At 37.3% G+C, this 16,178-nt stretch overlaps 1 protein-coding gene and 1 non-coding gene across 3 annotated transcripts; both read left to right on the forward strand.

Annotated features, from left to right (window-relative positions):
* The first annotated feature begins 8,251 nt into the window (after positions 1 to 8,251).
* Positions 8,252 to 15,513, forward strand: LOC140841378 (ARM REPEAT PROTEIN INTERACTING WITH ABF2-like). 2 transcript variants are annotated; one of them, XM_073208740.1, is made up of 19 exons: positions 8,254 to 8,595; positions 8,880 to 9,040; positions 9,449 to 9,621; positions 9,691 to 9,811; positions 9,887 to 9,961; positions 10,053 to 10,147; positions 11,591 to 11,666; positions 11,792 to 11,899; positions 12,008 to 12,136; positions 12,265 to 12,333; positions 12,452 to 12,511; positions 12,811 to 12,934; positions 13,019 to 13,158; positions 14,249 to 14,312; positions 14,402 to 14,481; positions 14,666 to 14,730; positions 14,836 to 14,953; positions 15,040 to 15,164; positions 15,253 to 15,513. In XM_073208740.1, the coding sequence occupies exons 1-19, from the start codon at positions 8,328 to 8,330 to the stop codon at positions 15,317 to 15,319; spliced, it is 2,118 nt and encodes a 705-aa protein (XP_073064841.1). In that variant the 5' UTR covers positions 8,254 to 8,327; the 3' UTR covers positions 15,320 to 15,513. The 2 variants fall into 2 exon arrangements, with proteins under 2 accessions (XP_073064842.1, XP_073064841.1); XM_073208741.1 differs by lacking the exons at positions 15,040 to 15,164; positions 15,253 to 15,513 and having other exon boundaries at positions 8,252 to 8,595; positions 14,812 to 14,953.
* Positions 15,514 to 15,905: 392 nt separating this feature from the next.
* Positions 15,906 to 15,977, forward strand: TRNAH-GUG (transfer RNA histidin (anticodon GUG)). The gene has a single exon. It is a non-coding gene; the product is annotated as a tRNA-His (tRNA).
* The last annotated feature ends 201 nt before the right edge of the window (positions 15,978 to 16,178 follow it).

Consider the following 16,178-nt stretch of genomic DNA (forward strand, 5'->3'; position numbering starts at 1 on the left):
TATTTTATGTGTTGCTTGAGACAGGTGACATGTCCTATTTGTGGGGAGATGCTGCCCAATTATTTTTAAAATTACACCTTTTCTCCAAATTATATTTTAAAGCTTCCGCACTACTTATGCATTTTAGTTACGAGTGTTACATTTAGTGGTATCAGAGCCAGGTTTTCGGACCAATGATTTGGCATATGACTTCCTCTGCTGTCGACAATTTGGTATGTATGTACCTGCATCATTTTATATAATATGGATGTGTAGCCTCAATAATTATGATATGTTATGTATGGAAATGATTTTAAACTAATCTGCATCATAGGATCATGCCGCCTAAGCCTAAAGCATCAGAAGGTGAGGATAGTTCATCATCTAGAGTGGTTGATGAATTTATCAAGTTATTAAAAGAACAGGCCAAAGTACACAACGAGAAAATCCAGCAACTCTTACGAATTTAGAATGCAGGGCGAGGGAGAGAGAGAGAGAGCAGGTGAGGCCCGAGCCCAGTAGTGAAGGCGCATATGAAATATTTCGTAAAATGAAGCCACCAGAATTTGATGGTAGCACTGATCCCATGGTCGCCTTGGAATGGGTCAAAGCTGTGGAGGCTATTTATGATTATCTGCAGTTTGTCGATAAAGATCGAGTCATCGTGCCATTTTTCTACTGACCAAGACGACGAGGATTTGGTGGGATGCCACAAAGGTATCAGTTAATGTCCCGGCACTCAAGTGGCAGAAGTTTAAAGATTTATTCAACGACAAATATTTTTCTCGAGATGTTCGAAGTCAGAAAGTAAAGGAATTTCTATAACTGAAGCAAGGAAATACGACAATGCAAGAGTATATTCTCAAATTCGAAGATGGGTGTCAGTTTGCCCATATCTGGCCAGCAATGACATCAAAAAGGGAGAGCATTTTCTGAGAGGTGTCCGGGCTCAAATTAAAAGAGATGTTCGAATGTCTAAAGATGCTTCATATAAAGAGATTGTTGAAAAAGCAAGGTTGGCCGAGCAGGGCGAGAAGGAAATTGAAATGGAAAGACAGTTGAAGCGCCAAGTTTTTTCTACTAAAGGCCAAGGATCCGGATGGAAAGGTAAGGGCAAGTTCAGAGGCAAAGAAAAAGAGGAGCATCGACCCAAAGCTCCTATGCCACCGCCTACATATGATCGACCTGTATGTCCAAAATGTGGCAAAATGCATACAGGTGAGTGCTTGGTTGGAAATAATCGATGCTTTCGTCGTGGATGTGTTGGACATGTTATCAGTGAAGGATGAAAAAGGGAAGGATAAGGTTCAAGGCAGAATCTTCACAATGACCAAAGAAGGCGCAAATCCTGATTCTTCTGTTATATCAGTTACTATCTTAATTTCAGGCAAGTCCGCTATTTCATTGATTGACACTGGAGCTACGCATTCCTTTATGTCTGAAATTTTATTGTGCTCTTTGAATGTTGTTCCATCTTTTGAACCCCTCACTATAGTATTTTGTTGCCATCGGGATACAAATTATGGCCTTCCAGTATTGTTAAAGGTTGTACAATGCAAGTAAACGAGAAAATCTATTTTGCCAATCTTATTATTATTCACATGGTGGCGTTTGATGTTATTTTGGGAATGGACTGGCTATCGCCATATCATGCCGTTATTGACTGTGTGGCTAAGACCATGCGATTTCCTGCAGAAGATGATGAAAGCGGGATTTTCCAGAGTTCAGGTACTTCGCTTGACACTCCTTATATTTCTTGTCTCAAAGCTCATGAAATGTTATCCAAGGGGTGTCAGGGGTTTTTAGCTGCTGTGATAGATGTGAATACCGAGATGACGATGAAGTTGAATTAGATTGAGGTAGTTCGGGATTTTCCTGATGTATTTGGAGATGATATGCCTGGATTGCCACCTGACCGTGAAGTTGAGCTTGTGATTGACGTGGTTCTAGGTACTGCTCCGATTTTGAAAGCTCCTTATCGAATGGCCCCTACTGAAATGAAGGAACTGAATAATCAGTTGCAGGATCTATCAAACAAAGGCTTTATTTGTCCGAGTTCTTCTCTGTGGGGAGCTCCAGTTTTATTTGTCAAAAAGAAAGATGGATCTTTGCGGTTGTGCATTGGTTATAGAGAGATCAACAAAGCCACGATCAAGAATAAATATCCATTGCCGAGGATTGACGATCTCTTTGATCAACTACAGGGAGCGACAGTGTTTTCAAAGATCGATCTGCGTTATGGTTATTATCAGCTGAAAGTTAGGGAAGCCGACATCCCTAAAACTGCATTCAGAACCATGTATGGACATTATGAGTTCTTAGTCATGTCATTTGGGTTGACGAACGCTCCGTTTGTCTTCATGGATCTAATGAACCGGGTCTTCAAGCCATATCTGGATAGCTTCGTTATCGTTTTCATTGACGATATCCTGATTTATTCCAAGACTCGGGAACTCCATGCCGAGCATCTCAGAACTGTATTGCAGTTATTAAGGGAAAATCAGTTTTACGCAAAGTTGAAAAAGTGTGAATTTTGGTTAGAGCAAGTATCATTTCTGGGCCATATCATTTCGAGAGACGGCATTGCAGTGAATCCCATGAATATTGAAGCTATTAAAAAATGGCCTATTCCTACGACAGTCTCCGAGGTGCGTAGTTTTCCTGGTTTGGCAGGTTATTATCGACGTTTTACTGCCAATTTCTCAAAAATAGCCTTGCCATTAACCAATCTGACGAGGAAATCGGTGAAGTTTGAGTGGACAAACGAGTGACAACACGGATTTCAAGTGTTGACAGACAAGTTGACATCAGCCCTTATCCTAGCACTTCCGTGTGGTACTGAAGATTTTATTGTTTGCACTGATGCGTCAAAGATGGGACTTTGAGCTGTACTGATGCAGCGTGGGAAAATAATCGCTTATGCTTGGATTACGAGAAGAATTATCCCACCCACGATCTTGAGTTGGCTGCAGTGGTCTTCGCATTGAAAATATGGAGGCATTATCTGTATGGCGAGAAATGTGAAGTTTTCACAGACCACAAGAGCTTGAAATATCTATTCTCACAGAGAGAACTCAATATACGGCAGCGGAGGTGGTTAGAACTTGTTAAAGATTATGATGTGACCATTAGCTACCACCCAGATAAAGCAAACGTTGTTGCAGATGCTTTGAGCCGCAAGTCAGTTTCTTCTTTGAGCTCATTGATTCAGAAGACATTGTTATTGAATAGTCTAAGGAGTGAGATCTCTATAGTAGAGAAAGGGACCATCGCTTGGTTATTCATCCTACGTTGATAGATAGGCTACGACGGGAGCAACTTAATGACAATCAGTTGACGAAATTGCGATCTAAAGCCGATGAGAAAGGAAATACAGAGTTTGCGACGAACACTGATGATTTTTTAACGTTTAGAGGTCAGCTATGTGTTCCCAGTGGTGATGACATTCGACGGGATGTTTTGACAGAGGCTCATACCGTGCCATACTCGATACATCCAGGTAGCACGAAGATGTATCAGGATCTCCGACGTCTCTACTGGTTGCCGAGTATGAAAAGTGACATTGCAAAGTTTATATCCGAATGTCTAACATGTCAGCAGGTAAAGATTGAGCATCAAAGACCTGCTGGAACTTTGCAATCCCTCCCAATACCTCAGTGGAAGTGGGAGCACATCACTATGGACTTCGTAACGGGACTTCCAAGAACACCAAAGGGTTACAACTCCATCTGGTTGATTGTTGATAGGTTAACCAAGTCTGCTCATTTTCTTCCGGTTAAGACAACGTTTACAATGAACCAGTATGCTGAAGTCTATGTAGCTGAGATTGTGAGACTTCATGGTATTCCTGTGTCAATTGTATCTGATCGTGACCCAAGGTTTACTTCTGAATTCTGGAAGAGCTTGCACAGAGTCTTGGGCACCAGGTTGGTTTTTAGCACATCTTATCATCCTCAAAGTGACGGGCAGTCAGAGAGGTTGATTCAGAATCTTGAAAATATGCTACGAGCCTGCACAATTGACTTTCCTGGTAGCTGGGATTCTAAATTGCCACTTGCGGAATTTACATATAACAATAGTTATCAGGAGATGATCGGCATGGCACCATACGAGGCATTGTATGGTAGGAAATGTAGGTCACCGTTGAACTGAGATGAAGTCGATGAAAGAAAAATGTTAGGACCAGAATTGATCCAAAAGACAGCTGATGTGATTACTTTAATCCAGGACAGAATGAAGACGGCCCAAACCAGACAGGAAATTTATGCCGATAACCGAAGAAGGCCTTTGGAGTTTGAAGTTGGAGATCATGTTTTTATCAAAATTGCTCCTCTCAAAGGGGTAATGAGATTCGGGAAGAAAGGAAAGTTGAGCCCAAGATTTATCGGCCCATTTGAAATTCTGGACATGATAGGAGAAAGAGCATATTGTTTATCATTACCGCCGGACTTGGATAGATTCCACAATGTATTTCACGTCTCAATGCTCAGGAAGTACATCTCGAACCCTTCCCATGTTCTCAGACATGAAGCGTTGGATCTGATCGAACTTGACTTATCAAGAAGCACCAATCCAGATTTTAGATCGCAAGGTTAAAGTACTAAGGAATAAGGAGATCGACATTATTAAGATTTTGTGGCGTAATCAGTTGGTTGAAGAAGCAACGTGGGAACCAGAGGAGGAAATGAAGCAGCGATATCCTGAGTTATTCACACAGTAATGGCAATTTCGAGAACAAAATTTCTTAAGGAGTGGAGAATTGTAACGCCCAGAAATTCGTATGCATATGATGTAAGGTAATGATTATGATTAAGTATGGTCATTATTCTTTTTATGGTTTATTATGATGATCGTTTGGGGATATGTGATGTAATGGTGATGGTTTATGGTTTCAATATATGATATGAATGATATTGAATGATATAGAATGAAACAGAGAATGTATGGGTAGAATAGAAAGCTGATCCTTAGCCAAATAGGTAATGGAAGTGCTGAAACAATATGAAAATGTGGCAGTAGTTGTGGTTTTTAGCATAATATTTTGTATTATGAGCCAAATGATGTGAGCCCACTTCCATTAGAAAGATAAGACATAAAGCTATAACTTTCATGTTTTGAGTGTTGTTCAAATCATTGTGGAAGTCAAGCCAAAAGCGCCCCGAAGTGTGTCGTGTGTATCGTCGTTCCTCCAGTGACACATGTTGGGAGATTGAGCATGACTCTTTACTCAGACCTTCAAATGACATGAGGCCAATTGGAGATGCAAGCGAAGACATAGGGCTACAACTCTCATGTTTACCACTTTTCCAAATTATGAAGGGAAGAGGCGTTTCGGAAGCGATCTTTGATGTGGCTGTGCGCACAGCAGCGCCCGAGCGGTAAGAAATGACCGTCCGAGCACCACTGCTTCTGGAATTTTGGGTTTTGGACAGAAACATCCGCGCGAGGGCGGTAATTTATGACCGCCCGAGCATCCAGCACAATACAAAAATGTGTTTGGGGTATTTTAAGGCATAAAATCGGTTGAGACTCTCATTTTTCTCATTTCCCTTCTCCTCCTTTCTCTTCTCCATCGACTCTAAGCTAGGGTTCTTCATTTTCTTCTTCTTCTTCTCTCATTCAATCAAGCAATTAATCTTCAATCCGGAGTTGGAACTTCATCTTTTTAGTAAAAAGGAACAAATATAAGTGGTTTTTCTTCTTGTTCTTGAGTTATTGAAGATGGTGGAGTTAAGGCGTGATAGTTGTGATTGATGTATTGGATTAAATGGTCATCTAATGTTGTTATTTGAGTGTTGATGTTAGTTATTGGGTTTATTATTGTAGGATCACCATCAAAGTTTAGGAAACCAAGTGCTCCAAGTGTTGTAAGTGGAATCATTTTTTTTCAATGCATCACATGATCTTATATGTATGTGTTTTGATGATTTTATGACATTAACTCCTTTCAAATTCCATTCATGATATATATATATATATATATATATATATATATATATATATATATATATATATATATATATATATATATATATATTTGTATATATGTAAATATTTATATATGGTAGTGCAATTATATGCATTTTTGCATGAAAATAGTTACACTTTAAATGATGTCTCTAAGATGTTCGATAAAATGTCTGAATGAAGTTTTATATGATTGAATGATTGGATTGATAGTGATAGTAGCGGTGTTGTCTCTGGCAATTCTAAATCCGCAATGTAATTGGCCAATTAATGATGAAAACATGTGATTTCTTATAAGATGCATTTTATGCAGAGGTACATGTGCCTCCTATAAGATTCGTTTTTACGAAGAGGGTTAGCAATGAATGAACTATCTTATAAGAACTATCAATTCTTCAGTTGATCAATGAAATGAATATCATCCCTATGTATTGTTGTATTATGATTCTTGACGGATGATATTAATGATGATTCGACGTTTATGAAATGAGATGGATAATGTTTTCAAGAAAATGAAATTGAGGCTATATATTTTATGTTTTACAATAAAATGATATATATGCATCTTGTTAGTATTGATTCCATTTGCTGAGTTTTATACTCATTCTAGTTATGTTCATGTGATGCAGACACAGGTAAGAAAGACTGATCATCCTTGAGTTGTCGAAGCGAGAGAAAGGAATATGCCAAACTTTGGAGATAGTGGTTGTATGCTATTTTGATATGTTAAGCTTTTGGTTATTTTGGGAAACATTGAAAACCTTGTTTTGGTATTTGAATTAGAAATATGTGTAGATACTATATTAAATGATATCCGATGATTATGAAAATCTTTTGCATGTATTTTATGTGTTGCTTGAGACAGGTGACATGTCCTATTTGTGGGGAGATGCTGCCCAATTATTTTTAAAATTACACCTTTTCTCCAAATTATATTTTAAAGCTTCCGCACTACTTATGCATTTTAGTTACGAGTGTTACCACATGATTTACTCTCTGCAATCAGTACAAGCATATGTTTGATGAAGATATGATTGTTGAAGGAAGCCGTCTATATAAAGGCATGATTCAAGTTTGAAGAAGACTACTAAAGCTTTTACAATTTCCTAATAAAAGATTTCTAGCAGTTTTTACTGATATATCTTCAAGCTGCTCTATAGCACATGATTACTGTTTATATCTGATCATTTAGATCAACTTGTGCTTCCTTACCAACTCTAGTTGTTCAAGCTACTTATTGAATATTTGCATTTGTATATGTCTGAACATAGAGTTCAATAGACAGTTCGAGTTTGTGTTATAGAAGATACTGAGAATTTCAGTTTACACATTGGATAAGTCCTAATTGAATTGAGTTTATACAATGAGTTGTATAAATAAAAGGTTTTTAGTGGATTCCTTCTTTGAGTTGAAGAAGGAGAGACGTAAAATGATATCGCCTTCAAACTTCCATATATATCTTGTTCTTTATTTTGAGTCACATGGCTTCTATGTTTCCATTTATCTGTCTGATATCTGCGTTAAAAGATTGTTTAATTGAATATATATCATATCACTAGCCCATCCAAATTTTTCAACACTTGAAAAATCATTGTTAGCGTTCTAACTGCATCTAGGGGTCTAGAAATATATATTAACAGCTAACAACTGCTAAGATAAGTTCAAGTTTCAAAAATTTTTTTAAAAATTTATTCATCATTCTAAACTCTATTTCTGATCCTAACACTGAATGTTTTGAATCAAGCTAAACTTAGATTCTTTTTATCGCAAATAAAACAATTAGAATAAAATTGTTTGTAGTTAATTGCATACACTCGATGCTATTGTTTTAACTACTTTTTAGTATTTCCATTAATTTTTTTAAAGAAAAACTTTCTTCTTCATATTATGATTTCATTTATTGATACTTATCTATATCATTATCTTATATATAATGTGACTCTTTTTTTAAAAAAACTTTGGCATTTTAACTGGTATGACCACATAACCAAATGACTATACTTACCTCCTATTTACAACACAAATTGTTTTAAAAAATAAAATTCCTAGACTTAGGTACAAAAAATGTTATCCATAAAAAATAAATATATAGACACACAACACGAATACATATTTTTATTAAATACTCTAAATTAAATATGTTCACACCATGTTTGGGTATTGGTGGCAAGGATAAACGCGGGAGACAAAGTTTTAAAATATTTAAACCGACCCGGTTTATCTCCAGATCGGCGGGACCCACGGGTCTCCATATTAAAAAAACCGATCCAGTGATTTTCCTGAAGTACCCCTCTTCATTTCGTTTCATTTCACGCACCTCTCACGTTCTTTTACACACAGACTCATTTCCTCTAGTTTCTCTATCCACATCCTCCCCTCTGATGGAGAACCGCAACCATAACTCCGGGAGGCGCCACCGCGAGCAGTCGTCATCGGGTTCGTCTTCATCTCGGCGGAGTTTGAAGAGGAAACTTGATGAAGAGTTCGACGGGAGGAGAGGAGATGATGAATCGTCGTCCGATTCGCAGCAAGATCTCGTACTTGATGTCCGAACTCAAGTCGAGATTCTTGATTGTTCCATGTCCTCGGGGCTGGATCGAGCGTCCGTGAAACGCTCCATCCACGTCTTATCCGAACTTGCGAAGAACGGTACTTAAAACTCTGGAGAATGAAAATAAAATTTCATTTGTTTTTCCTTTTCAGTTTTTGTGTAGTTCGTAGTTCGTGCTGGTTATTTTTTGAGCCTCAGAGAGCTTAATTTGACTCTGGGGCTTTGATCTGCTGGGAATTTTGCTCGTGTAGTAAATTGCTTGTACTTGAGATTTTTAATCAAATTTTTTTTCCGATGGTTGGAAACTTTTTGCTCGAGTTTTCGTGCTCAGGATATCGATTTTACTACCTTGATCCGTGTGGTAACGCTTTGTTTGTTGCAGAGGATATAGTGAATGTTATAGTGGATTGTGGTGCGGTTCCAGCACTTGTGAAGCATCTGAAGGCTCGGCCTTCTGAAAGGGAGGGTGATAGTGGTACGACCTTGTACGAGCATGAGGTCGAGAAGGGGAGTGCCTTCACGCTTGGACTTCTTGCCATTAAAGTAAATGCTGTGTCCGCAGTTTTTCCATCTTTCAGCATAATAAATTAATCTTCTAAGTGGTCATGTTCCAAGTTTAGTGAAAATTCTAATTGGTCTGGTCTGACTTGTGCTAATTGAGTAGCCGCATTTCCCTGGCTTCATTACTTAGATTGGTAAACATTTGTGCGTATAAGTAAGAAGTTGGAACAATTCAGTAACGAGAAAGTGGCATGTTATCAATCAATAAAGTGTGATTGGCAGCTGATGTTTCCTAATATTTTGTCGTTCTCTACAGGAATGAGCCTATTTAGATAGGGAATCACTACTCCACAAAGTAGATTTTGCAATCTTTGTTTTAAATAGAGAATCTCATGTCTTTAATGCTTTCAACTCTAGTGCGTTTTGTCTAATTATTATTTTATTCCTTAGCCGGAGCATCAACAACTGATTGTTGATGCGGGTGCTTTACCCCATCTTGTGGATCTCTTAAAGAGGCATAGAGATGGACAAAACTCTCGGGCAGTATGTGGTGTTATAAGGAGGGCAGCTGATGCAATCACCAATCTTGCTCATGAAAACAGCAACATTAAAACTCGTGTGAGGTTGGTTTCCTTGTTACTCTGTCTCTGGGTTTTGATGTCGTCTTTAGACTTTAATGCTTTGATGTTTAGGGTTGAGGGTGGTATACCTCCTCTTGTGGAACTGCTTGATTTTGTTGACTCGAAGGTGCAGAGAGCAGCAGCTGGAGCGCTTCGAACTCTTGCCTTTAAAAATGATGAGAACAAAAATCAGGTGGTTGGATTTTGCAAAATTGCACTTATAAATTTCTTCCTTACCTTGGTTTTAATTATATCTCATTAACATCAGATTGTGGAGTGCAATGCTCTACCAACACTTATACTTATGTTGCGGTCAGAGGATGCTGCTATACGCTACGAAGCGGTTGGCAACCACTAATACTTTGTTTTCTTTCGCTGTTGTATTTACTTTATATGGAAAATATTTTCTTATATCTTTAATGGGTAATGACCAGGTTGGTGTCATCGGAAATCTTGTCCATTCCTCTCCTAATATTAAGAAGGAAGTCCTTACTGCTGGGGCTTTGCAACCTGTCATTGGGTTACTCAGGTCATTGGATTTGTATTCTGTATTGTTGGAGAAATACCAGTATCATTTCCGGGGGTATTTTATTTGCAAATTGTTGTTTTGTTGTCATTTATTTTTGAAAATGGAACTAAAAATAATAACACTTTGGAATAAGCATGATCTCTTTAGCAGAATTTATCATTTCTTGCTATTTTGAATTGTGATGAAAAATCAGTGACTAGCAATTTGTAAAACAGGCTTGAATTATATCTAATTGAACAAGCTTGCAGCTGCCTGTTGTCAATAATCACCACCAAGCATCCCTTCCCTTCAAATCCTACAGTGCCGTGTTCTAATTTTGGTGGAAAAACTAACACGGTTCTATTTTTTTGCTGGTCATCTCTAAATCTAGCAAGCAGTTGTTATCCACAATGTAGCAGCGGAGTGGAAGGGATTTTCTATAATTTAGCATTGCAAGGCTCCTGTTCTCCCTTGTCCTTTTCCACCCCATTTGTTCCACTACATTATAGCCATTACATCTTTGACGCCAATGCCTTGTTCTCCGTTGTTTTTCAAGCGAATTCACTAAAATCGACATCCTAAACCATGAGTGACTGAACTCCTTGGTTGAATTCTGACTTGTGAGACTCTATTTGCGATTTCAGTGTGTTCCTCTAAGTAAAATGTTATTCTCTGATCGTTGTTCAGAAAGGAACATTTGCCAAAGCACCCTTGATTGGAAATATGAAAATGGAAGTTAAATAGTATGACGTTTCTCAAACTTAAATTTATTACAGAGCATCTTGTTCCCCAAAAACTTCCCATTATTGAAGTCGTGGTGAGCCTGTGGATAAATTTCGAGATCCTTTTCTGATTTGTCCAGATTATGAGTTGCTATTACATTACAGTAATTAAATGTGGCTTGGGAGTGGATTTCTAGAGCAAATATTTATGTCACAACTAAGGATTTGGGAGTGAGTTTGAGTTAGACATATAAAAGTATAATAACAGATGTGGAAGCAATCTCTCACGTGTATGAGTTAAATATTTCTAAATTAAATAAAACAGATGAACATGTCAATCACATCAATTTTCTCCTGAAATAAATGTACCAGTAGTGACTGGGAGTGCTGAAGATAAGTTGTATATCTGTATCGATTTTGATTTGGTTTGATCCTCATATCAAATATGTAAATTTGTTTCTGAACATTACCTAGATGTTTCTAAAGTTGCTATTCTCATTATCAGGTATATTTGAGTTCGTTGTATTTAGTTATTCGTTTAACCTTTTCATTACTGACTACATTGAAGTGAACTCAATAGAGACATGGATGGTTCTCAACCATCCTTAACATCATAGTGCATGTGCGGTTTTATTTTTTATGTGCTGTTGATGGAAATCATTTTCTGTTTTAATTTATCTTGCCTTCTATTTTTTATATCTACCTTGAGGTAGCTAATCTGGCTTCTTTTGCACGAATGAAGTTCGTGCTGTCCGGATAGCCAAAGAGAAGCTGCTTTGCTGCTTGGGCAATTCGCAGCGACAGATACAGACTGTAAGGTTTGTACTAACAGTATTTTGCTATTTAACGTGAGAACTGGAGCTTCATTAATTATTATAGTTCTATCTGGAATCTCATATTCCAACTCATTGCTATGGAAAATCTCTGGATGATAATTCTTCAGGTGCATATTGTTCAAAGAGGCGCTGTGCGGCCTCTAATTAGTATGCTCCAGTCACCTGACTCTCAATTGAGAGAAATGTCAGCCTTTGCCTTAGGGAGGCTAGCTCAGGTAACATTTCTCAATTTTTGGTCCCAACAAACTGCACCTTTCCAATTCTATCTAGGTTCACCTGATTCTTTTGGTTTGGAGCTAAAAACATATTTCATATTGTGTTAGGACACTCATAACCAAGCTGGTATTGTTCACAGTGGTGGAATGGCTCCATTATTGAAGCTTCTTGAATCCAAGAACGGATCTCTGCAACATAATGCTGCATTTGCTCTTTATGGGCTCTCGGATAATGAAGTATTGTTCTAAAGATAGTAGTTTTATTCTTGTAAACCTGACTCATCTGTTCTTTGTTCTGGAGTGAGCATGGAGTTAATCATTGGTTTCTTATTCTCTTCTATTTCTTTCACTCTTCTTTGTTGTAGGATAATGTTGCAGAACTTATTAGGGTTGGAGGTGTTCAGAAACTTCAAGATGGTGAATTTATTGTTCAAGTACAATCTTATTCTTCTTGATCTTTTAGTTAGAAATATTATTTGTTTAGTCTATGAATTGATGCTATAGCATGATTCAAGTAATTAATAGCATTGTTTCATATTCCTTTTCCTACAGCCTACTAGGGATTGTGTAGCCAAGACATTGAAAAGACTTGAAGAGAAGATTCATGGACGGGTAAGTTATTTTTTGTTGAAAATATAAGCCTAGTATTCAATTTTCTCTCTTAATCGGTTAACCCCCAAAAAGGGACAAATGGAGAGTGACAGTTTGGAACAAATCGAGGCAAGTGTCACTATTGTAATCATTGGAGAGGATAAAAGTTCATGGTGTGTTGTTGAGCCTTTGATTCTTGATATCTGAGACTTGTGTGTTTGGTGTAAGTATGGATCTTATAAGTGTGGTACATGGAAACCTCTGACCAGCATATAAAGGCTTCCTTGCCAATCACGCTTCTGATCGTTTTCCATTTTTAGGTACTGAACCATTTACTGTACATGATGCGTGTGGGGGAAAAAAGTGTCCATAGACGTGTTGCTTTGGCTCTTGCGCATCTGTGTTCTCCTGATGACCAAAAGACTATTTTCATTGATAACAATGGTATATTGTTCATCAAATTCGTCAAATTGTTTGCAAATCTACACTTATTGCTAGCACCTTCTGCAACTGCCTTGTCTTTTTTAGGATTGGAGTTGCTTTTGGAGCTTCTGGAATCAACTAACTTAAAGCATCAAAGAGAGAGTTCGTTGGCTTTATGCAAGTTGGCTAATAAAGCCAACTCTCTTTCTCCTGTGGATGCAGCTCCACCCTCCCCAATTCCACAGGTGATAATTCAGTGTTTCAATTGATTTTATTGCATCACTCTCTTGTATAATTTATGGATTAGGCATCTTTGGTTTTGCAATGTCTTGATATTTTTTGCAATGAATTTTCCATATTGTTATATGACTTTTTTTTCTGGGTTTCCTTGGTCGAAACTCTGTTTACCTGGTAGCTGAACATAACAAGCACATGAATATACTTGTCAATTTTCGAGTTCTTAGGGAAGAAGAGTAATGAGGTCTTAAGGTATGAATTTCTTTTCTTTGTCTTTTAATGCTTTATATGGAAGGAAGAGAAGCGAGAATAATTGTGGAAAATGCAGGTTTCACCTGGCGAGATGGAAGATAATCCTAAAAATTTGCTTGAGGGATATCCACCTTTCCTAATAGGAATCATCTTACCAAATTTTTACTGCAATGGTGTATAATCATGTTGTAGAAGTCTAGTCTTGCTAGATTTACTTGCCTGAAACATCTGAAAAAACTGTTTGGTAAAATGGAATTGAGGATTGATTTGGAGGGCTTTGGAATTTAAGGATTGATTTGAAAGAAATATAAAAAGTTTTTATGTTTTGTGAACAATAACTGGCAACATTACTTAATTACAATCATATTTACTTTCAGAATATGTTATCCCAATACCTTTATGAAGGGTAATAAAAACCCAGACATCTCAGTAACTTTTGATACAAATTAGTTGAATACCCGCTTAAATTCTACCATTATTTTTCTTGTATGTATCTTACGTAGTTGAAATTACAGTTCTCTATGCAGAACCTGATTCATGTAGCGTCGTTCTATCCTGTATTCTGAATAAAGGAAATGTTTTAGCTGGATGTTATTATTTGATGACATGGGATTTGTACTTTTGTGTTTTTATTATAGTTTAGAAGCATTGATTTATAACTGACTATCGATCCGAACTGAAAGAGCTTGACATATCTGTCCGTTTGTAGTGACATATCTTCTCTCTCTCGATATTGACTAATATACAGAAGTGATGCCTCTTTGTGTGGTTGCGATCTTTCAATTTGTGACAGGAAATTTGTTATTTTAACTTTACCTACTAACTCAAGTGCTTTTTGTTCTGCAGGTGTATTTGGGTGAGCGGTATGTGAATAATCCTACATTGTCTGATGTCACATTTTTAGTTGAAGGTGACTTATATCCTCGCGAATATTTTTCCACGTGTGTTCATGCTAAGCAATTGGTTATCAATCTCTATTTCTCTTGTTTTTATCATCAGGAAAACGATTCCATGCTCACAGAATTTGTCTACTCGCTTCTTCTGATGCGTTCCGAGCTATGTTTGATGGTGGTTATCGGGTATCTTTTACCATTTCCAACTTCTATTCCATTGACACACAGTTTCTTGTTTAAACTGACACCCAGATTCCAGTCACACGAGGATTTATGAATTCTGAAGAGCTATCCAAGATCTTTAAATTAAAATTAATAATTTGTCTAGTAATTGGTTCGCTGTGTAAAAAATTACCATAATCCTCTGCAGGAAAGAGAAGCCAAAGACATAGAGATTCCAAATATAAGATGGGATGTTTTTGAGTTGATGATGAGGTGAAAATGTTTCAATTTTTTTTTACTATTTACTCCCCCTCTTTAAATAAGTGAGCAATTCTCATTACTTCTAATTGCTAGTCCCTGAATTATTTTTGATCGCAGGTTCATATACTCTGGATCAGTTGACATCAATTTGGACAGAGCACAGGATCTTCTGAGGGCTGCTGATCAGTATCTGTTGGAAGGTCTGAAACGTCTGTGTGAATATACGATTGCACAGGTGAGTTTACATAAGAAAAAGGACCAATTTCACCAAAAAGCTCTTTATTGCCACAATTCCTAATAGTTTATATCGTCTCCTCAAAGGACATATCTGTTGAAAATGTCTCTCTTATGTTTGAGTTGTCTGAGGCATTCAACGCTCTGTCCTTGAGACATGCCTGTGTCCTATTCATCCTGGATAAGTTTGACAAAATATGTACCATGCCATGGTATGCTCGACTCTCTGCTTTGACTCGTCGTAGCTTTTTAGTTTATGGTGTGGTGCTGAGACGATCTTTTTGTTCGACTCGTATGCAGGTATCCTCAGCTGATCCAGCGTGTTTTACCAGAGACTCGTAATTATTTCTTGAGAGTACTGGTTTGACTTCAGTTTTGATCTTTACCTAATTCAAGACTCAGGAATGTGTACAGAAACCGGTTACTTTGCTTTTGAGTAATTCGAACAAACGAAGTGGCAGAGTTTGCTGTCTTGATTAGTTATCTCCCATTTTAATGTAAACTCCATTTAATTCATGGTTTATTTCGTTGAACAGCTTATCCAAATAGGCTTGAAGTTGTTGTACCTTGTAGTCTTGGAGATAAAAAATTTTACATGTTAGGAAAATTACCCGCTGAAGTCTAACAAATTTTAATTTTCCATTTGAAAGGGTAAATTAGTGCATCTGTTCATTATGTTGGTCGACTCTCCTCCGTTCATCCGTCTTGGGAGTGATTTCAAAAATTCTCCTATTTGAGGTTGTTGTAGTTATTTATTTGTTGGATCTTGTCAGACATCATTTCGTTAATAACATGCTGAAGTTAATAAGATTGAGATCACAGAGTTTAATAATAATAAAGGTTTTACGAGCTTCACGCTTAAGAAACCCGTAGGATTATGCTGAATGAACTGGAAACACTACTTTTGAAATACTTTATACTAAATTCTTTCAGTGTTGGACCCCAGCAACAATGTGGCTGTAGTTTAGTGGTTAGAATTCCACGTTGTGGCCGTGGAGACCTGGGCTCGAATCCCAGCAGCCACATTCCTTCTTTTTTCAATTTTTCCTCATTCTGAAAATTCCCATTATTATTTTCAAAAAACAAAAAAATTCCCACTATTGCACCATTTTTTTTAGAAATATGATTTGATATTATCGATAATCTTGAAATCTGATGCAATATATTTAGATCAGATTCGAGGTTCATCATGCAAACACAAATGTTGGTGATTTTCGCTTGTAAAC

This window comes from Primulina eburnea, chromosome 9 (assembly GCF_022965805.1).
Source record: "Primulina eburnea isolate SZY01 chromosome 9, ASM2296580v1, whole genome shotgun sequence".
NCBI lineage: Eukaryota > Viridiplantae > Streptophyta > Magnoliopsida > Lamiales > Gesneriaceae > Primulina > Primulina eburnea.